The sequence below is a fragment of the Rhinolophus sinicus genome, chromosome 15, assembly GCF_057876585.1.
Source record: "Rhinolophus sinicus isolate RSI-liver-muscle chromosome 15, RSI-T2T, whole genome shotgun sequence".
Classification (NCBI taxonomy): domain Eukaryota; kingdom Metazoa; phylum Chordata; class Mammalia; order Chiroptera; family Rhinolophidae; genus Rhinolophus; species Rhinolophus sinicus.
In genome coordinates this window covers 81,625,554-81,653,044 of record NC_142515.1, presented here as the reverse complement: position 1 = coordinate 81,653,044, position 27,491 = coordinate 81,625,554, and the positions used below count along the sequence as shown (strand labels likewise).

The 27,491-nt window shown below is 35.9% G+C and overlaps 1 protein-coding gene across 13 annotated transcripts in view; it reads left to right on the top strand.

Moving 5' to 3' along the window:
• MARCHF1 (membrane associated ring-CH-type finger 1) overlaps window positions 1-27,491 on the top strand; it is a 639,638-nt gene that overhangs the window by 570,678 nt on the left and 41,469 nt on the right. For all 13 annotated transcript variants that reach the window (XM_074337794.2, XM_074337792.2, XM_019737038.3 and 10 more), the window contains one exon: window positions 17,302-17,482. In XM_074337794.2, coding sequence (XP_074193895.1) covers window positions 17,302-17,482 — 181 coding nt within the window. The remainder of the gene's footprint in view (window positions 1-17,301; window positions 17,483-27,491) is intronic.

Below are 27,491 nucleotides of genomic sequence, written 5' to 3'. Positions count from 1 at the left end.
AGGCAAAAGTAGATAGAAGCATGCTACTCCTTCAGACATATAAGCCAGTACTGACATATTATAAAGCTATTTACACTGTGCTTTATTTATCTTTTTTTGTTAATTCCTAAGTTTATTAAATACCCAGTTATGCCAAAAGGGCAAAATACTGATTAAGAAGGAATATCAATTAGGTACAGTTTATCTACTTAATTTAAGAATGACATGGGTTCAGGATTGCAGTTATTTTGAACTATGTGCTTCCTTTAATGAACTTCTGTTTGGCAATATGGAATTTCTTCTATGTCTCAAAAAGAAAAGGAAAGAAGCAAAACACCCTCTCTCTTCTCTCACACAAATTCATTTTAAAACCATTATGCATATACTAAATTCAGGTCTCCTATATATTTATGCAAACAGAAAATGAACACTGTGTATTTAAAATGATGAATATTAGCTACAGTGCTTGTTGCTACTAAATCATGTTTTATATCTGACAGTTTATTTATAGCTTGAACATTTCCTCCATTTCTAATTACCATTTATGTTCTCATCTTCTTTATAACCGTTGCACAGTAGTTATACAAATTGTCTGCAATCGTCCTCAGACATAGGTAAATTTAAATTTAAATAGTGTCTAATTTGGTTCAGAAATTAAAATGCCCCTGGAACAGCCTTGGTGAGCTGGCTTTTGTTCATAGCACTCAGGCAGTCTTAAACTTAACACGATGTTCTCATCCCCCCCCCCCCCCACCTCGGTCAGATGCAAGGAGGACTCCAGGGGTCTATTAGTTCTCCTCTGTTCCCTTCCAGGTTTATGCAGAACTGAAAATGCCATAGTCCAGGAGTTCCTGTGTTTGGGAAACCTCTTGCAGGTGGATTTTACTTTCAACGTTATACTGAAAACGTTCCTCTTTCCTTCATGATTATATGACAAGTGCTAATGAAACCCTCTCTGTTTTCTGCCTCACTTGGACCACTTTGTTCTTATTTGTCCCTTCTGAGCCTCACCTTAATAAATTCTGACATCTTTATTTTACAGACTCTTTGATCTAAGTTAGCTCATAACCCCTTGACCTAAGCTAGCTCACAACCGAATTAAAATGTTTTGCCACACTATAAGACAGTAACATTAGAAAGAAAAAAAAGAGAATAATAAAGAAATCAAAAAATAATAACTAGAATGAAGTAGAAGTCATATACACTGTCAAAATATCCCATGCATCAGAGGAGTACTGGCTCTGATCAAATATTCCAAAGCCTCAAAATCAGAGCTAGAAAGGATCAGAGAGATGACTTCACCCAGTGGTTCTCAATCTGGCTGCATGTTAGACTCACTTGAGAAGTTAAAAAAAGAAAAAAAAGTTGCTGCCTGGACCCCTGCATTGGTATATCTTTGTAAAGTGTCCCAGATGATTTTAATGAGCAGCCAAGGCTGAGAATCACTGATTTTTATCCCAGTGTCAGGTCCACCAGTTGAAGCCCGGATGATGCATCTATTGCAAGAAGCATACTTGAAGCAGGAGTCCACCTGACAGCACTTCTATAATCTGGACACACTAGAATGGAGCCTGGGGGTGAGCAACTGGTGCATAGTATTTCCTTCCAGCTCCTGAAATCATTTAGGACGGTGATTCTCAACCTTGGCAACTTTCCTGGTGGACATAGAATATACAATTCTTTTAACAACTTTCATCTGGGATTAAACCTCAAATTTTTTATCTAGTTGTAATTTACTTTCAAATGACACTATAGGGGAAAAAACAACAACAAATAAACCTAAATCCATGGCTCTCAAAGTATAGTGCCTGTACCAGTGGTATCACAATCACCTGGGAACTTGATAAACATGCAAATTATTGAATCCAGAGCTAGACTTATTGATTCAGAAACTCTCAGAGTGAGACCCAGTCTGTAACTGCCCACCTCTGGGAGTCTGATGCATGCCAAAGTTTGAGAACCACTAAAGTAGAGACTACAAATAAGAAAACAGACAATTGTGATAGAGTGTGTTCACGCTGCAATGAGCTAAAGCTAGGGTGTTTTAGAGTATTAAGGGAAAAGTCCTGATATAAGTCTGTACGTGAGGGAACAGCAAAACACAAAGCAAATAAAGGAGATGATATATGTTTGTGTTTGATGATTTTCTATTTTAAAAATGATTTGGCATACTATATGTGTATATGTGTGTGTGTGTATATGTATGTATATACATATACATACATATATACATATGTGTATATATATGTGTGTGTGTGTATATATACATATATATATATATATATATATATATATATATATATATATATGTATTAGTTGGCCCTCCATATGCACGCATTCCACATCAGCAGATTCAACCAACTGCGAATTGAAAATATTTGGAAAAAAATGTTAATTGTTTCTCTCTTGTACTATGTAGTTAGACCTCCTATGGTTGCATGTGTACTAAAGATGTACAGACTTTTTTCTTGTGATTATTCCTTAAACAATACCGTATAACAACTATTTACATTGTGTTAGATATTACAAGTACTCTAGAGATGATTTAAATTATATGAGAGGATGTGTGTGGTTTATATGCAAATACTATACTACACTGTTTTGTATAAGAGATTTCAGCGTTCCCGGAGGCTGGTATCCATGCGGGGGTCCTGGAACCAATCCCCACAGATACTAAGGGATGACTATATATATATGAAATGGAAAAGAGGAAAACCAAATATGAGATGGACTAACTCCATAAAAGACTCAAAGGCCTGAGTCTTCAGTAGCTGATCAGGACTGTTGAGGACAGGCCATTGCGAACATCACTCTGTCATAGGGTTGCCAGGAGTTGGAGCTGACTCAACGGCACATAACACACACACATACGTGTGTGTATTATATATACATTCACACACATGCTCCAAACGTGATCTAATTTTATTTACCTTGCATTTTTAGTGCAACAGTATAGTATACTTGAGGTTTTCACTTTTGCACTTGCATTTTTCACTTTTGTAGTTTGTGCATGAAAATAAATAGTTCTACTTTACCTTTCATTAAACTTTTTATTGAAGTTTTACATTTTTAAATTTTTTATGGTTTCTATTTTCAAATAAGACAGCTTCTTCAGAGACATAACAGAGAGGCAAAGGTGACAGGGAAGAGATATACATAATAATTGCACCTGGCATACACAATTATTTAAATTTATTCATATTGGGTGTGGAGGAAAAATGAAACCAATTTATCATTTAGATTATTTCATAGTGAAAAATTCTGTCCAAGGAGGAGAAAGATCAAAAGGTGATGAAAATACAAGGAGACAAACGAAGGCTAGGCATTGAGAAAGACTCAATAGACAATGATGAGAATTGAGAAAGTTCAGACACACCCTCAAATCCAGGTAGTTTAAATGCTAATGACGCAATTGAAGAGACCCCTTGCAACTGGGTAAATTGGTTTTTATCTCCTAAGAAACTGAAGCAGAATCTCATATACATACACAGAATGTCTACACATACTTGTGTAGATCATAAATGTAGACCATAGCTGACATGATATATCAAGTTTTATATACTTAAATTCAGATACTACAAGTTATTCCTGGCATTGGTGTATGTGTGTGGGGTGGAGGAAGGGACAAAGTATTTTTTATACTTTTCTGTCTTTCCAGTGGATAAATATTTTGGGTATAAATTAGAGATTCACTGATAAGGTTAGGACCTGTACATTTTTTATTTCTATTAAAATACAAATGACAGTAAATGGAGCTCAGTTGGTTACTGTGTAAACAAAATATTACAAGGACCACTCCTGAATCTAAACAGGAAGGGAACAGGAAAGCAATTCACATTGACTGACAATAAGACTAAGAACTTTTCCAAATTGCTCAAATATATAATCTATCTAATATTTACAAATTTGTTCACTTATTAGAGAATGAGAGAAAAGAAAGTAAAGTAGAATTGGGAAAAATATGCTTAAATCTCTATATTTTTAGTTTATTTTAATATTTATGTTAGAACTTACTACAATAGTCATGGTTATTGTAAAGAAAATTAAAAATAGAGAAAATTCCTATTTTAAGTTAAACTTAATTACCTGGATAGATAATCACTATTTAGATTTTGATATGTTTCCTTCTAATCTTTTCTGTGTATGTAATTTTTAATAGAATTATACTATGTTTTCAGTTATGTCTCCGAATGACAAGATATAAAGTTCGTACACATAGCTTTTGAAGAATGAAAACTGTCAGGGAAAAAATAAAAATCTTAGTGCTTTTTCTAAGTGGAAATTCTGTCCCATCAGGATTCTGAATAAAATAAAAGTATTATGATTTTATTTTCACAAGGCATTTTAAATTGTTTCCACAAAATTGTACTTTCTGTCCTATAATCGAAAAAGCAAATAATTGGGATAAACAAATAGTATAAGAATCATTCTAGATAGAATACACACACTAAGAAAATGTGACTTAGAAAGACGAAGTTAAAAAACACATCATAAATTATGTATTTGTCATTCTACTACTAGTTGGAAAAGTATATTTCAAATGTAATTATTTCTTGAAATAATTGATATTGGTAATTGTACCGCTATTTGGAAAAATATCTTTCAAATATGATTAATCATTGAAATGTCTCAAATCCAAGGTAATAGCATCTGTGAGAAAGGACGAAACTACTTCATTACTTTTCAAAATGACTGTCTCCATACAGTGTAACTAAGTCAAAAATTAAATTATGAACATTATGTTTTCCAAGTGGCACCTGTGGTGACAAATGCTCAGAGGCTTTGTAACTAGATTAGTCTTGAAGATCTGTCCTGAGAAGCTGTAAGTAAAACCCTAAAGTCATAAATATTTTGGGTATATATAAATTGGAGATTCACTGATAAGGTTAAGACCTGTACATTTTTTATTTCTATTAAAATACAAATGACAGTAAATGGAACTCAGTTGGTTACTGTGTAAACAAACTATTACAAGGACCACTCCTGAATCTAAACAGGAAGGGAACAGGAAAGCAAGTCAGTTTAGTCTGTCCACTCCCATTCTCCCACAGCTCCTCCCCTTCTCCTTTCCCCAAGTTGATGCCTGAGTTCTACCGACTTTATTTTTACAAGACCTCTTGTTCTCTTTTACCATTCTCGCAACTATTACACTAGTCCTCGTTCTTATTGCTATGGACTTTGACTATTATGATATTCTCTTCTTTTTCTTTCTAATCTCTGAGGTAACACAGCCAGATTAACCTTTCTAATTATCTTACCTTCTTACTCAAATTCTTTAGAGAGTTCCCACTCCAACTGAATACAGTTAAAGCTTTTTATGTGTGTGCATGTGTCTGTCCCTGCACACGCACTTGCTTGCGTAGATGTCAGCACTGGATGAATGATATGTATTTTAGGCTCTCCAAAATCTTACTTTATTTTCAGCGTGTCATCCCACTACAATTCTAGCGAAACTGTCGTGTTATTTTCAAACGTGGCCCCATACTTAATCCGGGTCAATTCTACTTCTAAGCATTCACTGAGAAATATCTTCTATGGAGTATTCTACCAACTTCCATCTTATCTGCTAAAATTCTACCCAGGCACCAATTCCAGTTCACATACTACATCTTTCATTAGACTTAACCACCACCCCTACCTCCAATCAGCACCTTATCTTTCCTCCCTCGTATATAATAGCATTTGATATGGCACACATCACATTGCAACTTGGAGTCTGGCTAGTTGTGCAGTTGTCCAATGTGTGAACTGTTGAAGTATAAATTCCTTGTAGGGCCAAGACTGAGACTTATTCATCTTTGTATTTATCACAACACCTTGTTTACATATGCAACAAATTATTTCTTGAGAGAATGATTAAGTAAATAAATGAACAAATTAATGAGTAAAGACTGACCATTCTTCACTCAAAGTGGCTGGAACTTCTATAAAACATCAATATTTCACCAAGACACTTACTTGTCTGTGTGGAAGAATTCGTAGGGAGAAGCGTATTTCTGATTCATGCAATGCATTCTTGGTTATCTGTAAATAAATTACTTTGTCAATTATCCATGGCAACTTGAGACTTCTTTGATGTAATGCTCAGCCAGATAAGAATAATGAATGGACAAAAACAGAAGGAAGTCATGTTTGAGAATGAGGATTCAAACACTTAGCAATCACAAAGAAAGAGCTATCACAAAGTATATTTCCATTAAGAATTTCTGCCACGTGCAGAAAAGAAAAAGACTAAAAAGTTATAATAATAATTTTTCTGATAGGTCTGTTATTATGTATGTACCAAAGCCCTACTCTGTATCTGACTAAATATATTTCTTTGGTTATATCTGCAGAGAAAGCAAATTAGTGTGTATTATCTGTCCTTTTGTTTTTCATTTTCACCTCAATGTATGAAGCTAATAAAAAGTGAACCTAATAACTTTAAGAATACCTGCTTAGAAATATCTCTAGTTTAATTTTGTCAATCTTACAAACAAACCCAAAAAAGATCTCAAAGCTGACATATAAAATGAATGTGTGCAATATGTGAGAATGTAGCGAAAATCATTACATAGGGATATTCATTCAATGTTTATTATCTATTTACCCATCTATGTGTCACCAAAATTATAAAGTAGGATCTAAAAGGTAAATACCATTGGTGAAAATCAATTCCTTTCCCCAGTAGTAGATTGTGTTCTGCGCTCACCAACAGAGAATGGATAGTATGAGCTCACCTACAGCAAAGTGATGGTTAACAGGGGAGGGATTATCTCTTTTTATCACATTCTGTCTTTTGATCTCTCCTGACTTGGAGGTTTTGGACAGCTGGAGCTGATTCTAAGATTAATGAGATAGATCTATCCTGCAGTTGGGGCTGGGACTCTTGGGGTGACACATACCAACGCACGAGAAAGAAATCTACTGTACTCCATGAACTCATGGAGACTGCAGAAAGTCCTCAGCAAGGGCCTAGCCCACTCTGAGACAGTCACTAGGCTAGACAATAACAGAGGCATCCATCTGAGAATCTTTGATCTCGGTCAGGATTTAAACTCCTGGTATCAACAGGATTGAAACAAAACCAAAGGTTGATGTAAGCTGCAAGAAGAGGATTTCAAAGAGAATCTTCCCACTCCACAGCAGCTCAAACAACCAAAATACCTTTGAATTCAAACAAGACTTGGCCTCCTCTGCTTTTATTATTGGTACAGCAGCGTGATCATTTTCTACTCCACTGTTTTCCATCAGTGTGATATCCAGGGGGAAGAAAAATGCAGCTGATTAGTTGTGACTTTGGATCGGCTCCAAGATCAAGTTAGGAGGCAGGAACACTGCTATGTCACTGTTTTTGTTGATCATTCATTCCCTCTAGCTCTGTGCAGATGGTCTGAGGTTTTGACCAAGTCAGTGGTGACAAATTAGGGCATGAAATTAAACTCAGGAAGTCATGCTATGTACCAGGTTTTTTGAGTTGCAAATATTCCTTTGGGAAACAAAACATTTAAAAAAAATCACTTGGGTGTGAAACGCTGTCACTTATCTGTAGATGTTAAGAAGATTATAGATTCAGAATAACCAGTCTTTTGATTACAAAAATTGGATCAGCTGTTTATAAAATATTTTCGTTCTTATATTTTAATTGTATTTTTAATTAGCACTTTCAAGATACTTTTAGTCTCAAGCCAAATGGTAACTTACAATGCTTGTCTTTATCCCCATAAAGGAAATCTTAGAAATCTGATATATAACGCTTTTTCCTTTTAATTCCAAAAATTTATGCTGAGTCCATATCATAGCAGTTGCTGGAAACAGCTGTTAGTAAGAAAACTATTATTAAATACTGTCCATTTTCTTCTCTGCTATTAAATAAGAGTTACTTCTCCTTTCTACAACAGATCAGTTTGCTTGACTTCCTCTGATGCTCAGATAAGTTATAAAATTGGTACACCTCGGTTTAGTTCCTCAAATGCAAATTAAAGAGTTCATGGTATGTGTAAGGATCATACATTTCTCGCTTTCATTATAAATGAGAATTTCATTGTAAGTGAGACTTTTCCTGAAACATAAACAAAACACTGATAGTTGGTAACAACTTCTGAGAATTGCTAAATTATCTCACTAAGATTATCTCTTTTGGTCTATCTCTGTACATGGTTAAATAATAACTTAAACTATACCTTTCTCAGTCCACTTATGGTCTAGTAATTAGTCATCTTTACCCTGACTTTTTAACACTCTCAACATATAAATTACTCTTAACATTGTACTATTCTTTCCATACAAAATTCTGCCCCCCAAAATTAATAAACAGGACTTTATTCAGCTCATAACAGCAGAACTTAGGTAGATGAAACAATTAACAACAGCAAAGATCAGATCTGCATGGATTGGGATTTAAGGGCAATGAAACTTCAAGAAATTAAAGGAGAATTGTAGGGAAAGAAGATCTAGAAGCTGTTTCATTTATGGTGTGAGTCTTAGAATAGCTTAAATTTAGATGTGGTATTATCAAGAGGGGGATATCACAAGTATGAGATCATATTTGAGGAAATGCTCAGAGGGAGACATTTCCAGAATGCAGTAGGCTGAGGAAATAACTATCCTATCATTAATTGAAAAAAAATACTATTTAATCTTTATTGACAATTAACTTAATCCTTATAAACAGTCCCTAGGAAGTAGACACTGCTATTTTCCTATTTTATTGATGAAGAACTTGAAAATAAAAGATTTAAGTAATTTAATAGACATAGACAGGCAAAACTATTATTCTAATGCTGACTGTACTTTTAACAACCGCAGCAGTGTTTCCCAAGTTTTTTCACATCACTACACGCAGAACATGATACCATTTGTGAGTAAACTGGGGTGAATGAACAACACACCCAGGGCCTTTAAACTGCCCTCTATGCTGAAAGGAATCAAGATCTTGGCACAATGGTAATCCACTTGTGGCGAAACCCATAGTTTATCATCTGGTAAATTCTGAACCATGTTACTATACCTGGATGTTAGGGATTAGTGGGAAATACAACAGGATAGTCAAGGTAAATCCAAAGTATGGAAGGCCATATGAAAACCAGGTGAAGTCATTTGGATTTTATTGTTTTGGTGTCAGAGTTCTTGAAGAATGGCAGCATGTTAAGAGGATCTGATTAACTGTATGTTTTAAGAATGATTTGGAAGGAGCAAAGCCTTAAAGATAGGTCGTGTACCTGTTGACAACTCAAAACTAGTAGAGAGAAGACAGTGAGGATGAAAAGGAGGAGATATAACAAACACTGAGGGAGAAAAATATTGCCATATTGATAACAATTTGAATGTAGAGTCTGAAGTACACGGGAGTTTCAAAGATAAAAGCAAGCCAAGAGTATGGGTTATTTATGAAACGGTGTCTTCGGAAAGAAAAGCTATTTTGGAGATGATGAGATGTAGGGAATAGTAAGCCTTCCTTTGGGGATACCCCATTATTGGAGTTAGAGGACTGGCTGAAGTTTCTTGCTATTGAGAAGCAGAGGTTGGTTTTGGAGATAGATGTTTTAAAACAGCAAGTCCAGGAGCAGTGCTTGAAGTTGTGGGCCTACATTGCTTCCTCCAAAAGGGCAGTCAGTGTAGAGAGGAAAAATCAAAGGGTCAAGTACACAACTCCCAGGATAAGCAGAGGGGAATTGCTGATAAAGAAATGGGAGGTGGCGGTGGTGTAGAAGTCAGTCTGTGGGAAAGGAAGAATAACAGAATTGCAACGTTGGAAAATAAATGGGAGTTCATGTCGTCTAATTATCCTGGCTTGATTTCTTTTTACACTATTCTTGCCATATAATCAACCTTACCTATGCTTGAGTACTTTCAATGATGGAAAATTTCCTGGGGCAGCTTATAACATCTTTGGAAAGCTGTTTATTCCTTTAACTTTTACTCATTGGATCCAGTTGTAAGCCAGAGCAAGATGAGTTGCCCTTTCACACAATAGCCTTTCACAGATCTAAAGAAAGCTGTCATGTAATTTCCCCTTCCCTGCCTTTTTTTCCTCCAACATGTTAAATGTGGGACTTAGTATTTCTTTTTATTTGTCTGAAAATGACTACACTCATACTTCAGAAAGTCATCCCTTTGGCCCAGAATTTTTAATTATGGTAGAAAAGTCTTAGCCATGAGTTTACCTATGTTGAATTCTGTATCATTCCCCTGTCATCTCTCACCATCATATCTCTCGTATCATATCATATCATATATCATATATCATATCGTATATCATATCGTATTATATCATATCATAGTCTCACCTATCATATCTCCCCTATCATTTCTTACCTTCCCAGGCTCCAGAATCCTAACATTTTTAGTCTGTCCTCCATAAGTAATCACTATTACGACCCCCACAATCATTTTATATACACTTCTTTTGGGGGAGGTCTCTATTTTTTTATTAAATTTATTGAAGTGACATTAGTTAGTAAAATTATATAGGTTTCAAGTGTACAATTCTATCATACATCATCTATATATCACATTGTGTGCTCATCACCCAGAGTCAGTTCTCCTTCTATCACCATATATTTGACCCCTTTTTTTCTTTTTTACCACCCTTCTCCCCTCTTACTCTCTGGTAACCACTAAACTGTTGTCTGTGTCTGTGAGTTTTTGTTTCTTTCTTTCTTTGTCTTGTATTGCTTTCAGTTTTATATCCCATATATGAGTGAAGTCATATATTTCTCGATTTTTTTCTCCCTGGCTTATTTTTGCTTAGCATGATAATCTCAGGATCCAGCCATCTTGTCACAAATGGCCACATTTCATCTTTTCCTATGGCTGAGTAGTATTCCATTGTATATATGTACCACATCTTCTTTATCCAAAGTATATCGAAGGATGCTTTGGTTGTTTCCATGTCTTGGCCACCATGAATAATGCTGCAGTGATCATAGGGGTACATATATCTTTAAAGATAAATGTTTTAAGATTTTTGGGGTAGATATCCAGAAAAGGGATTGCTGGGATTTTATATACCCTTCTGATTCCACTTTTCCCAACTTTAAGGGTAGTGATACAAGGGCAATATCACAGAAACCAAAAAGAGATTTTTCAAGAAGGAGGGGTTAGTCAACAATGCAAAAAGACAGGAAAGATGAACTAGAAGAAGTCCTTAGGCTTGCCTGTAAGGAGGGCGTTGGCAGCATGGCAGTAAAGTAATCTAAGTACTAAGGCAGATGGAAGAAATATCTCCCTTTCTTACATCATAGTCCTTTAAGATGAAAAATGAGTTTGTAAACTGAAATGCAGGTATAGACAATCGAGTTGCTTTTATAAAAAGCATGCAATGCATTGCATTTACAACCGAGCAGCAATTTTTGTTGATTTTATTTATTATTTATGTATTGGCGATAGTACCTTAACGTGGGATAATATTTATACTTTGCTATATTTTCTCAAATATCTTACTGTATTTGAGCCTCAGAATAGCCTTGTAAGATTTTATAGATGAAAAAACCAACTGTCTGAAAACTTGTCTAAGGCCATCCAACATACTAAAAAGTAAAGCTAAATTCAATCTCAGTTTTACTTTACACAGATCTAAATATATTCCCTAGTTTTATTTGAGATACGTCTTTGACTTGACTGACCTTTTGATTCAAATGTGTCAGTAACTAACTCACCTGTATGGAGTCAGAATTCATGACCTTGTCATAAACAAGCATTTGCTGTAATCAACTTAACAAACTAGTTGCTAAAGACTGTTAGTTCCAAAGAACTGAAAGTAATGCCACAGATAAACCAAATTAGTAATAGAAATAGCAGTAGTATTAACCCCATGGTCCCAGGATAAAATTAACAAATGAGCCATAATAAAATTGACAAGTATTTGATTGCCTACTGTGTGCCAGGTTCTGCACTGTTGTATCTTTTTTAACCCTCACAACACCCTAAGAGCTATTTTAACCTCATTTTACACATGAGTCAACTGAGAACTTCCCTAGTTTACTGGAACAGAAAGCAAGGGTGTGAGTCAGGATTTGATTTCCTTGTGAATTTCAAGCACCAAACGAGTCCAGATTGTTTTTTCTATGACAATGGAAAAACTACAATAAAAGGGATGCAAAGTCATCCATGAGGGATGTTACTCTAATTATAGACAAGTTTTGTCCCATTTCCTGCTACTTTCAACATCAATTCTTCACCATCACTGTGACTTCCAATCTTTCAAACCCATTCTTTTCTCATAACACATTGACCACAAGATAGTTTCACTTGCCTTCCTGCTGAGTCAGTCTAGACCCTTTGATCCACTCCTCACACTGTATTTATTCTCTGATGCACCAGAATCCTTCACTCCTTTGTCTTTCCCATTTGTGACCTAGTGATCTCAAGATGTTGGATTGTGCTACTAACTGTAGGATTGCTCTCTGACTACTGAACACTGCCAAGTCACAAAGCAGTGTTGACAGTGTCTGCTATCAATTTGTGCTGTCTAATCTCCTCAGGGACCCCTTGACTGCTCCACAGTTCTGATAGTCATGCTTAGTTAATTTTCTGTCACATTCTCCAAGTGGCTTTTTCTAATTATTTACAGCCTCAATAAGACCTTAACCTTATACCTTTCTGCCTTCTGTATAGCATATAAGTTGTCTCATGTATCACGGAAGATAATAAGACCTCCCAGACCCAGGTACTGCAATTCTCTTCACTTATCATTTTTTCCTCTACCTCTTGCTCCCAGGAAAACATGTCTGTTTCCCTCCTGTGTATTCTTCCACTCTCCCAGAGCTATTCCTCTACCAGACTTTCTTTATTTCTCAAGAACCTTCACTTAACAATGTGGCATTCTCTTGCCTGACTTTTAAATGTCTACCTTTCTTTGATACCTTCACTTAATGCTTTATGAACAAGTACAGGTTTTCCCTGTTGAAATAAAATGGAATAAAAATGAAAAATAAAATGTTCTCTAGTCTGCTCTCCTTTCACTGCTCTACTATATTTCTCATTTTTAAATTTTGCTTGCTTTTATTAAATTTATTGGGCGTGACATTGATTAGTAAAATTACATAGGTTTCAAATGTGCATTTCTATAATACATCATCTATGTATTGCATTGCGTTATCAACACTCAGAGTCAGTTCTCCTTCTGTCACCATATATTTGACCCCTTTAATCCTCTTCTATCTCTCCCCTCCCCCCTTAACCTCTGGTAACCACTAAACTGTCTTGAGTTTTTGCTTGTTTGTCGCTTTCAGTTTTATATCTGCTATATTTCTCAGTCAGAGAGCGATTATATCTCCTCACTCATTTACTTGAGCATTAATTTCTCACTATGGCTTGTGTCCAACATGTATTCTAATCATTCTTAGCCTAGGAAAATGGATTCTAAGAATGAGTGCCAAACTTTGAAGTAGGATGATTAGTTTTGAGTAAAGATTAACATCCAAATTAAACAATTACAAATATAGCAGTATCCATAATTGCTGTGTTTAAAGATTATTTATTTGGAGAGAAGTATGGAGAAAAGCATGTAGGTAGGCAAGTGAGGGGATATATCAGAAAGATTTACCGAAACATAAAAGGGAAAAAATGGCATGAAATATGGGAAGAAAGAATTGACAGATCTGAGGTGCTGTCTGAAGAATACAGGGATGGCTGCCTTTAGGATTCGCATGTTAGTAAATGTGCTTGGCTGCCACCGCTCGTCATGGAACCAAGCAAGGTCCTCAAAAATCTCTCCACCCCAAGGTCACCACAGTGTTCCATATTCTTAACACCTGGATGATTGTAATAGAGGCTCAAATGGGGCACCTGCCTTCAGGCGCTTTTCTCTCCCTTTCAATTTACCCTACCTGCTGCTGCTGTTATCAGATTTTCTTTGCATATAGCAAGAACCAAGAAAGTGTGAATGAATTAAATGACAAATGAATGAATGAGTGAAAAAAATCCTAAAGTTGCATAATCACTGTGGCCTTTGTGAATATTTTTTAGTGATAATTTTTTTTTAAAGTATGCAGAAAAAACATTATTATTCTACCAGAGCCAAGCAGCTTTGGCAACGGAAAGATGGGGAGCAGTGGAGGTCATTTTAAGATACATGAGACAAAAAACAAACAAACAAACAAAAAAACCTGATTTTCTAAAAACTCAAACATTAAGGAGGGAAATTTAAGTACACACACACACACATACACGTTTCCAAAATTTAATTGCAAAACAGCATTTTGTGATCTGCTTTTCAAAGAAAGCTAGAAATTATATGGAAGCACACGTTTATTCAAGTTATAAATGATGAAAGTCTCAACATATGCTGATGACACTGTAAGCAGCCAGTTCACGTACTAAACTGCCAATAAAACTGACTCCAGTGCAGATCACCAATGGTTTTACAGAATCACTCAAATCACAAGCTGTAACCTCCCACAAGGTAAAAAATGCATCAAAATTATGAGTATTTTACAATGCAATTTTATCTCATTATTAAAATCATTTTGTCTGCACATTGTTGGAAAAAGCCGTTAATATTTTCATTACTGTGTTTTCATTTATAATTTAATTTAGCAATTGTGGTTTGTGTGAAGTATGTCAATTTAAGAATTGTTTAATTCTGTAATGGCACTCTCACATTATTATTTTTTTTAAGTAGTTATTTGAAGTTTATATTTAGCTCTTAAATTAATTTAGAACAACCTCAACATGGTTTGAAAAAGACTCTGGGGTCCAACATTAGCTGGAAAATGTAGAAAAAGTTCAAAATGCTAAAATAATATAAAAATAAATCTTGTGAAATGGGAATGAAGATGAACTAAGCTTTTGATATTTTTTCCTATGGGAAATCATCTTAATTTTATGGAAAAAAGAAATGATGTTGCTGATGGTACTTCAGTAACAGTTTCAGCAGAAATTTTTAAAAAGGAATCTATAAGACATAGGAAGTCGGACTACAATCAGTAAACTGCTCAGGTCAGTTTGAACTCAGTAATCAGCAAGGTCTTTGCTTAAATCTGCTTACTATGAATAAATTACTGTTTTCATGTCAGTAAAAAATTGGAGCCTCAGAATCATCTTGGCAGCTGTGCAGCATTTGACGCGATCGTTTTTTCGTGATGAATTATCAGATGGCATTAACTGCAAGTTTTTACTTCTCAAATAAGAAATAGTGCCCCCTGTCTCTGCAGACTGTACATGGATAAGCGGGCTTCAATGCCAGGCCAGGAGACACTTTTATTTTTATTGTGTGCTTCTCTCTGTCACCTTTACTTCAACTTTTGTTCCTTAAAAAGGTTGGGGTGATTTGTTTTTCTAAACTTTGCTTTTATTATTTTTTATAATATTCATGCATTGTCTTTAACTCAGAATCACTATGTTTGTGGCAGGGGTAAGCAAATGTTCTCTGTAAAAGGCCAGAGAGTAAATACATTAGTCTTGGCAGACATATGGTCCCTACAGCAACTCTCAATTCTGCAGTTATAGTGCAAACATAGCTGTAAGCAGCACATAAACAAATGTGGGTGGGTGTGTGCCAATAAAACTTTATTTACAAAAACATGCAGCAGGAAGAATTAGGCCATAGTTTGCTGACCCCTGATCTAAGAGAATATCTGTGTGTGGAGGCAGGGAGATAACAGTTTCAAGGCTTTAAGAAATACCAACCTCCCGTGCTATATAATTCATTAGGTTTCAGTGGCTCCAAGAATAAGTATTACAACAAAATGAAGGGCTGTAGAAACCCAAATTTGTTTTCACTGGTTGCTTTTATAATAAGTCATAGTTTGTGACTGAATTATTCCTTTATTCAACAATCATGAGCTGATCACCTATAATGTAACCAACACTCTATTTTCAACACTTGGATACAAAGTATACTAAGCCCTGATTCCTAAGACCTACACCTTTAGGAAAACAAGATATTTGGGGCTTTTATGTTAAAAAAATGTAGGCTCTCTGATAATTTTTAGTTTGTCCTCACTATGTTCGCCTTTTATATATGCTGCTACATCCAACATTGCTACTTCCTAACTCAGACCAGGGGAAGACTGTGATTTTGAACTTACCATCACTCCCACCCCAAGGACTTTAGAAGTCAGTGTTCTTCTTTGCTTACTTTATTTTTACTTAAGAAAAAGAGATTCAAAACACCTAGCGCACTGTGTCATACTTCTTTATTTTGAGGTTAGAGGAGGGTTGGGTTTCAATTCCTGTATCTTGCTGCAGTAACAATCTGAGCAGCCACTTCATTCCCCCTGGGGAGACAGCTGAAATAGATAAAAGCATTTAAAATTTTTCACTCTTTAAAACTCATGGTTCTGGAAAATAGAGCATATATACCTAAAAGGAAAGAGCAGTAGCAGCAATTTAAACATTCTTCGAGCCTGCCACGGTGACTTAGCTCAAAAACGTAACTATGCAGATATTTTTCTTAATGTTTCATTCCTATTTCTAACAGATTTCAAGCAATATTTCTAATCGAATTTATTATCAACTTTAATAATTGGTTAAATCATAAGAATTATTGAAGTGCTGGGATTTGAATTCACAATCTTGACATAAGAAAAGCCTATCTCATCCAATGAGGAAAACAAAGTTGTTGTTTTTTTTTAATTTGAAGATGAGAATAATGAAGATTTCATAGATGGTGAATCTATGACACTAGAATTCATAGTAATTCAGTAAACTAGCTGAACTCTGAATTCCTGGGAAGATGTACTAATTATAGTGTTAAAACAATAGGATTTACTGTACTTGATTATGTAACCACTGATTTTTGTGGCTTTTAAGCAATGATGATCCTTGGCAGTTTAAGTCATCTGTTGTGACCACATATGTGTGCGTTTTCCTAGGAAAATCTTTGTCATTGTTTCCAAGCTGAGACTTTCTGTGTTCACTTTATTCTTTGGTGACATGTTAAATTTTTCAGAACTGATAGGATACCAATATATACTAAATTATATTCCATGGCCCTATAAAACTGTCAAACTAAAAGAATGAAGTTATCAGATTACAATGTTCCTTAGAATATGTGTAAGGCATAATTTTTATATATGAGAGCAAGCTTATGCCATAGACACTGACCTATTAAATAGATTAAGCTAGGACAGAGTTCAACGGTCATGCTGCTTACATTGGCTTAAGTATAGGAATGTACCAGTGTCTAATGCCTTATAACATGACGTACGAGTCCAGCAAGGACTATGCAAATGAAACAAAAGTAGTCTTGGTCATAGATTCATTTTTAGCATCAACTTAAAGTGAAAAGTTCATGCGTTCCCAATCTTAGGTTGCAGTTTCTAACACAGCCTGGGATGAGTGAGGGAGGCAGTATTCTCTGGGAGATCTCATCCTGGCTGCTGTGTCCTTCCCCAGGATCTGTCACTGCGAAGGGGATGAGGAGAGCCCCCTCATCACGCCCTGCCGCTGCACAGGCACCCTGCGCTTCGTCCACCAGTCCTGCCTCCACCAGTGGATCAAAAGCTCAGACACGCGCTGCTGTGAGCTCTGCAAGTATGACTTCATAATGGAGACCAAGCTCAAACCCCTCCGGAAGGTACAGTATCTGCAGGGATTGGTTTGAAAGAGAGAACGTGCAAAGCAGGCTTGCTTTAACACGGATTTTCTTGCCCCAATAAGATGTTGCTCACATGCTAATATCCACGAAGAGTCCATGTCTCATGTTGGGCTTACTGTGTGAAATGCAGCCAAGTGTTTTCAGATAATCCTTCCTTCTTTTATTTCTAGGGCCTCTGTTTTTTATATCACTCTTCAAAAAAAAAAAAAATATGTGCGCATGCACAAAATATACTGGTAATTCAGTATAATTGAATTGATGGGAACTGGGAGAACGTAGTGCTTAATGAGGTCAATTTCTTAGAAGGTTGGATCATAGATGACATTAAATAATATGAACTTGTATAATTTCTTGAAAGTCGGGCATTAGGTAAGAGCAGTAGCAGAGAATGATTCCTTTTATAAGGCGTGGACTCTTTTTTTGTGTTTGCCTCTATCTGGGGATTCGGTTGGATGGTTCATGTATAATTAAAATAGATAGAAAGAAAAAGTATTATTTTCTATATTGTGCATCAAGCTGTGAAAGAGTGGTAAATATATTTTAACCTATAAATTTAATCTTCAAATTCCTCATTTATGTTCTATTTTTTTCTAAAGAATGACAATAAAAATATGCGTCAAACATAAAGTTAGCATCTCACTCAAAGCTAGCAAAGGAAAACTTGTAAAGGATACAAAGACAATGCACTTTAAGTAATTCCCGCCTGATGGCTGGGCCCCTGGATTTTTGCACGTAATGTATTCATCTTTTTACCTAACTGCAGCCTTACATATGTGGATGTCTCAATTGCCAAAAGAGAGTGTGGAGACTGCAGTTTAAATAATGAATCTGCCTAGAGCTGCTTTTTCATTTAAATTAAATGAAAAGAAAAAGTGGATAAAAAGAACATTGCTTGGAAATAAACGTGATGGGTTCCGGGATGAGCAGAGATGTAAAGCAAACAAGAATATTCCAATAGGCCTCTAATTGGTGGCTGACCATTGCAGTTCTTCATTAAATCTGTAAATTACGGAGAGGGAGAATAGTGTTCCCTGCTTTTGTGATAGCCTTGATTTTAAAAATCTACAAATGGGTTAGGGATGTCAAAATTTATACACAAAATGCCTTTGGGATGCACACTGTCTTTTTTTTTAACATATGGGGTGACTTGGATGCCAGAAGGTGACAACTCTGTTCCTCTGGTCCTAGAGCAATCAAGTGCCAGAAATAGAAATGGACCCTTACTCCTTACCCTTTGCTTTATCCACTGAACAGATGCTGTGTGCGGTCTGGAGTAACTAAATGATACATTGTACTCCAGGATTTTGTAAATTTCTCTTCTAACCCCTCAGGGAACTACAAATTGTTTCATAACATCTGTATATTTCTTCACGTTTTTTTTTTTCTTAACCGACATCTATATAAAATTTTCATTTCGACTTTGTCAAAAATAATATTTCAATTTGAAAGCAACAATCTAGGATAATAAAATATTTACATTTTCTCTTATCCATACTCTCTACTCCCCTCCCGTGTGTTTTGTATAATAAATAATACACGATGCTGCATGGAACTTGAAGCCTTCTTATTCTACCTTTAGCTTTTATAGAATGGCCCCTGATATACAACTTTGATCCTTTCTTAGTATTCCATTCCCAATAATGTACAACCCTATCAGGAAATTCTTTTTTCCTCAACTAACCTGTTTAGAAATTAGAGAAATACAGGGAATACATCTATCTTTTTAATGAATATGAATATTCATTATATACTAAGAAGATAATGAATGTCTTTTAGTAATGAATATGTGGCAGCAACCTAGTGGGACACCTACTATCTGTTGATTAATGAAATACCCTAGCTGTAAAAAAAAAAAAAATATATATATATATTTCCTTTGATTGGCCATAAATATTGATGAAGGATAGCATATCAGCAGCCTTCATTTTTAATAGAATTTATATATCTACAGAGGATGTTAGAATCTAATGCAGAGGTTGCTTTCTGACAGCCCACAGATGTGTTTTATTTGACCCACAGAGCTTAAAATTTAATTACTTATCAACATTTAAATATGTGATTATTTTGTATAAATAAGCCACATATCTTTATTTGAAAATTACTGTGTCTGGTTTTAGTGTAACCACATTCCCAAGGGACAACACCCAGTGGAGCTAAATGGTGGCTAGTTATTTTAAAAGGCTATTTGCTTTCAATTTCTTCACATTTCTCATCCCTTTCTCTCTTTCTGCTCCCAAAACTTTGTTTCATCTCCCCACGTCTGAATACCTCTGTGGCTCTAGTGTAGGGAAGTGACTTTTCAACTCCTGACCTAACACATGAGTCCTAGACATGAGAAGCATGCATTCTATCCCTCCTTCTATGATTTGTGGACGTTAAAAACCTAGAAAAACTATTCAGAACTTTTACTTTCTCCTTTAAATCTGTGAGGCACTGGGGTAATACTTAAATGGCGGTATCTAAAATGACTTTTCATTCTGGGGTGGTACGAACTACACAGATATGAAGAATTTTTAAACTGTTCTAGATGGGTTTTTTTGATGCCACTAAGATCCATCAACAGGGTTTTTTTGATAGTTTTTAAATGGTCATTAAGAATGACAGGCATAGCATTTGGGTAGAATATAGTCGAAGTACACCCAATTAATTGCTCTCAACTCATTAACGCGATTACAGTTTGGAACGTCCTAAAGACCAACCATAGAAAACAAGCTAGCTGATGATTTTGAATTTCTACCATTAGCCAATGGAGGCAGGAGATTCTGTTTGGATGAAATGGCTTCTTAAAGTAGAAAGGTGCAAATCTTCATAATCTGACAAACCTTGGGGCTTAATAGTCTGTAAAGATATCAGTAAAACCTTACTTCATTAATTTCTACTATTACTATACCAAAATCTATAGTTAGTAAATTCATCAAGGTATCCTAATGTTTCCAGGAGAAAATCTTTAAAGTTTAAATAAGATAAAGAGCTTATTTGAGAAAAGAACAATTTTCAGCATCTTTAAGTCAGTAGTTCAACTACTTTTATAACACTCAAGAAAAGTCCCATCAGTCTGCTGAGTTACCTGGGTCAGAAATAATTCTCAGGGTCTAGAAAAGTCAAAAGGTCAAAAATATAGAAAGCCAAATGACAACTCCATGAAATTTGGAAATGGACACAAGTATTGATTAGGAAGCATAAACTAATCTGTTCTGAAGCTAAAGAATTGCATGAGGTGTAGGTTTGAATGACTTCTGAATGGGAGAAACCAGCTACTGGAGATGAAGCAAAGTTTGAAGGCAGCAAGTGCTACAGACAACCTTATGTCCTCCCCTAAAATATTTCTTTATTATATAGTTTTCCATACAAACTATTTGACAAATATATAATAGAAAATATTCAACTCTATGTATCCATTTATTTGTCTCATTTCTACAAATAAAATGAGGCATGCATCAACTACCCTCGCTTTAGGTTGGACCATATGCACTTGTCATTTTTGCAGATCAAAAACAATTGAATATTGGAAAGTTCATAAAATAAGAGTGTTGTGTGAACTTACTGTGTTAAAAACAAATGAATAATAATTTTGATATTTCTGTATTTACACCATAATGACTTAGAATGCTTTTGTTAAAATATATATTAAAAAAAGTAAAGAACTGCAGTTGACAAATACTATGTGAATTCCTCCCTTTCCTTAATTTGGTGTAGCATCCCATCTTTCAAAAGAGCCAGTGTAAGTTACTGTAGCAAGTCAACTGCCCAAAGGTTATTATTGATTCTTTTTTAAGCTGGAGGTCTTGCAATTCATAGCTTTAAAATTAGACAGGGCAGGGAATGCGGCCAGATTCCTAGCTAGGTCTTCCAGCACCGTATTGAATACATAAGATAAATTAAAAATGCATCATTTACTTATCATTATGGGGGATTTGCAATTTCACTAATATAACCACCACAGCCTGAACTTCTACTATGTGCCAGATATTTAGAATATATCACTTAATTAATTTAATCCTCATTGCAACCCTATTTTATATAGGCATACATAAACCCATTTTACAAATGAGGAAAATGAGACACAGTACCAAACTTAATTAATATCACACTCTCCAAAGCTCCCTGATTCTAAAGCTTGTGTTCATTGCACTGGGACTCACTGCCTTAAGTAATCAAGACCCTCTTACTTTAAGCATCAAAAATTTAGTTTTTATTTAAACCATTTCTAATGGAAATCTTTCAAAATAATTTTTTATAAAATAAACATTTTTTTCTAAAATTTTCCTTCTTAAACACGGATATTTACCCAATGTATTTTCCTAATACTTAGTTACGTCATTTTATAAACATCAATTATTTTGCAGGTTGAAAAACATTAATAGCCTCTATAGCTTGAAACACATATAAGGCTGTTTATCCTCATTCTGCTTCCACTGGTCTGCTGTGTTTTGAGAGTCCTTCTGTCTCCTTTTTGTTGTTTCTTCCCTGCCCCCAGAGCCGCCACTGTCACTTTTCTGTTCCTCCAATAGCCCTTATTCAACATTTTTACATAACTACTGCTTTTCTACTTTAAACAACAACAATAACAAAAATCAAGAGTTATAGAATTAGGTCTATTAAAAAGTGGAAGTCGGTTCTAGATGAACTTCTGCAAGATTCTCTTTTGATCGTTGGCAAGAATTTTAGTGGGTATGAACATTCCGGTGTCATTCTAGGATTCTTGGCGTTCTCTTTGGCATCCTTCTTAATTCTCAGTTTTACTCAAATTACTTGGGATTATGTGATAAGAAAGCCTTCAGCAAATGAAATGTTAATGTCCCCAGGCTGTTCCCCTATAATCAGAGCCCAATGTTGGGGAGGAGTCTTACTGTTTAATTTCTTCACAAATTTGTAGCCTGGAGGCAATGAAAAGCTATGCTCTAGTGTGAGGCCAGACCAACCTTTCTTTATACTTCTTTAAACATCCATACTCATAATTAGCAATACATGCTCATTCTCTCATCTTTTTGCTGTTTCAGTTCCATTATTATATGAGCCCCAAGGACAGCCTAAGTGATTTAGAATACTCTTAGGAAATGATTTTGTTTTCAAACTCACGCTTTTCAAATGAACCAAGTAACTTTACCACAACAAGTTTCTCACGGTCCAGTGGTGATTTTCTGTAGCCAAACACTTCCCTTTACCTTCTCACTGCTTCATTCAATGAGAAAGAAGAACCAACAGGATACTTAGGTGATTGCAGTGGGAGGGGAAAGGATTAGTAAACTACAAAATAATAAAAAGAAGATTATCAGAAGAAAAGTATTTCAACTCAATTGAAGCATTATCTTTTCCACTAAAATGTTTTCCTTGTTTTTTGTTTTATTGCCTTAACACATTTATGCTCTCAGAACTACAACTGATATCTCAGTTGAAGTAGTAGTCCAATGTCAGTAGATAACAATGCCAACATGTCCTATGTCAAATAATTATGAGACAGAAAATACAACTGGCCTATGCTTTTTTCTAATAGATAGTTGGGATTTATGACATGGCTTCATCCTTTTGTCTTTTGGCGGAACACTTGTAGGTCAGTTAGTCTTTAAATTTTCAAAAAATAAAATAAAAAGTTGTGCAGTCAGTGTTATAGAACCGTTTGTACAGAATAGAAATATTCTTCTCTGGGCAGCAGAAGGGCTTGTGCTTTAATGAAGCTGGCATCCATAAACGCAGTACTCCGTCTAGGCAGATTTGAGCCTCCACCAGCAGCAAGCTGTGTTCTGAGTGATTGTTCCAAGAAGGTGTTACCGGAGAGTGGGCCCTTCTCGGTGCCCTGTCCTGATTCTTGGCGTCTCGAGCAAAGAATTGAACGAGATACCGAGGTAAAATAGTGAAAAAGCAGTTTATTAGAAGAAAAAGTACTCTTCAAAGAGGTAGAAGCAGGCCTGAGCAGAAAGCAGTGGCTCAAGGCCATTATTAGAAGAGAAAGTATACTCCAAAGGGATTGGAGCAGGCCCAAAGGTAGCATTATTAGGAGAAAAAGTACACTCCAAAAGGTTCAGAGTGGGCCCTGAGCAAAAGCAAGGCTCAAAGGCACTGACTGGCAAGAACTTGGAGTTTTTATCCCTTTTTTTCACTAGAATGGGCTGTTGCTTTCCAGGCATGGACCACTTGATTGACACTTGTGATTGACAAGGGCTATTACCTCATCTTTTTAGACTGCACATGTTCCTTCCCAGAAATCAGTCTGTTATAATGAGATTAATGAACTTCCAGACATATGTATGATACTATAATGATGATATAATAAGGCCCAGGTGAAATGAAGGTTGTTGTGTCCTTTACTGCACAGGTGTGAGTGACTGGTCTAATCTAGTTGGGTATTTTGTACTTTGTTTCCTCATAGGGGTAGATAATTATAGTGAGAAGGGGAAGTTTTGGGCAGAGAAGGGAGGTCATTTGGGCGGTCGCATTGCGTGGGTTGTGTTGGACGTGCAGGAATGCAGAGACCCAATGCCCATCTCTAACTGCCTGCCTTGTTTTCCCCTTGAGAGATGTGATCCCAAAAAAATGTCTATGGGAAGTTAGGGACAGAGGTCTTTTCTTCTGTATCTGCTTCCTGCCAGACAAGTGGCGTAGAGCTGTCTCTGCCTATTGGGGGAGCCACGGAACTCTCGCCCTTTCTGATCTTAGATCAGAGGAAGGGGTCTCGAGATCTGCCTGAAAGACCATGTTGGCTTCTTTGGTTGGGACTGGTAATCTTGTTGGGGTATCATCTGTATCCCTAAGGCCCCTGAATGAGGAAAAATAGATTTTAATTAATAAATTTCTTAAAGAGCAGAGCTCAAATCTATTCATGTGAAGTGGCTATGTGATGGAAAATCTGTCCACTCTATGGAGCCTGTGGCCACTTAACCGATTTTTCTGATGATGTTAATTGTCCAGGCACTGGGCCCAGAGCAGGTTGGGAAGAACATTACACTTCAATGATTATAATCAAGTATATATCACAAGTTTTAGGGTAATTATATGAAGGAAGGGGTAGGAGCTATAAAACTGGGGAAAAGGAAACTTTAAGGAGAAGGAAACTTAAAATTTCTATAGGAAAGAAAACTTAAAGTTTTTCAGTGTGTGTGGGGGGGCTACTCGTTGGCCCGTATCCAAGGCTCCAATGATGCCCAGTTCACTGTACCATCATTTACTCAGCTCACTGTACCATCTGCTATATGCCAGTTGTGCTCAATTGTGATCCAGACAGGAAAAAAGCCTGCTCTCATAGAGCATATAGTCCATTGCGAAAAGACGGAAAAGGATGAGTTACAATATTTTGTAATAAATTTGAAAGGCATGGTAGGCAGTAGGTGGTGGTGTGGGGATCAAGAATTTTCTGTAACTCCAGAGGGAATGGTAAACGTAATTCAAAGAGAGCAAGCCATGATGTGTTTGGTCTTATGAGACCATCCATATTAAAATGTTTTTTTACAATAGCTATGAACACATAGAAAGATGACTGTCTTTTCTCTTTTGTGCTCTATGCTTCACATAACCTAGGCTAATCATGAAGGTATTAGCCATTGGATATCTAGGACATTTGGAAGAGAAGGTTGGGAATATAGAGCAGGATTTGATAGAGAGTGTCTCAGAGGAGACTTAACTAAACATTCCCTGAATAGTCATTGCTGGCTGGACCATTTCTCTTTAGTATTTCCTTGTTAGTAGATCCAATTATATACTACTTTGATTCTGTTTTTTTCTTTGAAAATTAGCACCTGAAGAACATAACCTCACTTGCTTGGTAAGAATGTCACCTCATGTTACTGTTACAGATATGAAAAGAAACATTTAGCTTCCATCAGATTTACTATTGAAGTTGTTAGCAGAATAGAGTTCCATCCTTGGAAAAAAATCCATTTTTATTTTGACAAGGACAAGGGATGCATCGAACTTCTTTTTCTATATTGGGTATTTTGATATATGAAACATAAATTATGCTTAAAGTGATGGAATCAATATTACAGAGATCCATATGGAAAACATCAAATTAGAATGTGCAGAAGCATATGTACATCCATGTGGGCACGTGCAAACACACAAACTGTTGCAAATAAAGATTTCCCTAAAGCACCATCTCATGATTGAGTTTTTTTATGAAAAAGAAATTATATTTGTCTTTCATTTTAAATTTTTTAAGATGACATAATGATTGAGTTTTGAATTACCGTCATAGTTTAATTTTCCTCCAGCTAAAGATTTTTTTTCTTTCTCAGCTGGGATTTTTTTCTTAATTTATTATTCCAAATTTTCAAATCTTGGCATAAAATATAAGAAAAAATTCCCTAAATTTTTGGCTTAATTTTGTAAACCATAAGGCACTGAAAATCAACATGGCTTTCTTTCAAGCAAATATTTCAGACAGATCAAATTCCGTTTCTATCAGATTGACAAGTAAGAGAGAAGTGAGGAAGTCTTTGATATGATCTACCTGGAATGCTGGTGTCTAGCACCACGGTACATGCATCGACATGCTTGTGTGATGTTATCAACGTTATAAGATGCAAGATGGCTGAAAGGTTTTACTCCAGATGAGAACTAATCTCTCCCAAGTCAGCTTCCTTCCAATTTTCTACTTTTCTCTGAATGGTACCATCCAGTGGCTCTGCTTCTTTTGTTTCCCACATGGTTATACCACCCACAGCCTCATCCTACCAATGCTATTATCTTGCGTATGAATGCTTTACCCCAAGTTAGGCTAATTGACCCAGCCTAACTCTGGTTCTGAAGCTTAGTCCCTGAATCTTACCTCAGTTGCTTTAACTATAAAATGAGGAGACTGGACATGAGTACCTTTAAAGTTTCTTCCAACTTAAAATTCTGTGGTTTCATGAAAACCAAACTAAGGAGTCCACCGAAAGAAAGAAAAGCGGGGGGTGGAGGGTGGGGGAGAAAGAGAGAGAGAGAGAGGGAAGGAAAACAGAGAAAGAAACTTCACATTTAAATGAATTTTTAAATGTGCCGAAGAAAAAGTAAAACAGGTATAGAAAAAATCCTTCACAGTTACAGTAGCTTAGGCTGTGCAGGACAGGATTTCAAGGTTTTAATCAAAGAAGTAACGTGTATGCTTCCTTAATCTTTCCTACTAGCCTTTAAAGTGAACTATGGTGAAAAAACACAAAGCATGCCCTCTCTATATTTAAAAACAGAACAAAACCATTAAAAGGCATGACAAAAGGAAGACAAGGGAGAAGAACTAGAGACAAAAGCGAGGAGGAAAGAAGTGAGAAGACACAAGAGTGTTTGACAGCAATTGAGTATTAAGAAGTCATCCTGAGAGGTCACTAGAAGCCAGGCCACACTTCATCTTTCTTATAAGTTGTAAGCAGGTGTAATGGTTGTCTTATAAGTTGTAAGCATATGTAAATGGTTCTTGACAGCAAGGCTGTTCTGCAGTCCTGGGACATACATGGAAGACTTCTGACCCAAGAAAAGAGGCAGGCTGCGCTGAAAGCCATTTCCTCCTTGGTTCAGTAAAGACAATGAGTGTAGACTGAAGTTCTACGCAAATCCGTTTAGTTAAGTCCAAGAAAGATATTCTATTTTGTTGAAGGCTAGGGTTTCTGTAAATGTAAATATATAGCTAGTCTAATACAAAATATATTCTATAAATGTATAGCTAGTTTAATACAAAAGTCGAAATTTTGATGAAGTATTTTTATCAATAAACAAAGCTAACTAATTTTTGAGTTACATCTTTTCTGCATCTAGGAAATGGCTTATCTCCTAAGAGACTGATAATCTCCTCTTGGACTCTTTTCATACATCAGACCACACCAAAGCCAGTTGTGTCTAAAGGACCACACTTGAGAGTGTTCCAGTGATGCCTCGCTATGATCCACTACTCCCTCTTACTCATTCATTCAACAAATATTTACTGAGCACCTACTGTGTGCCTGTCACTGTCCCTGGCACTAAGGTTATAGTGATGACCAAGCATCCTCTGATCTCAGAGAAGTCACATTCTTGTGGGGTA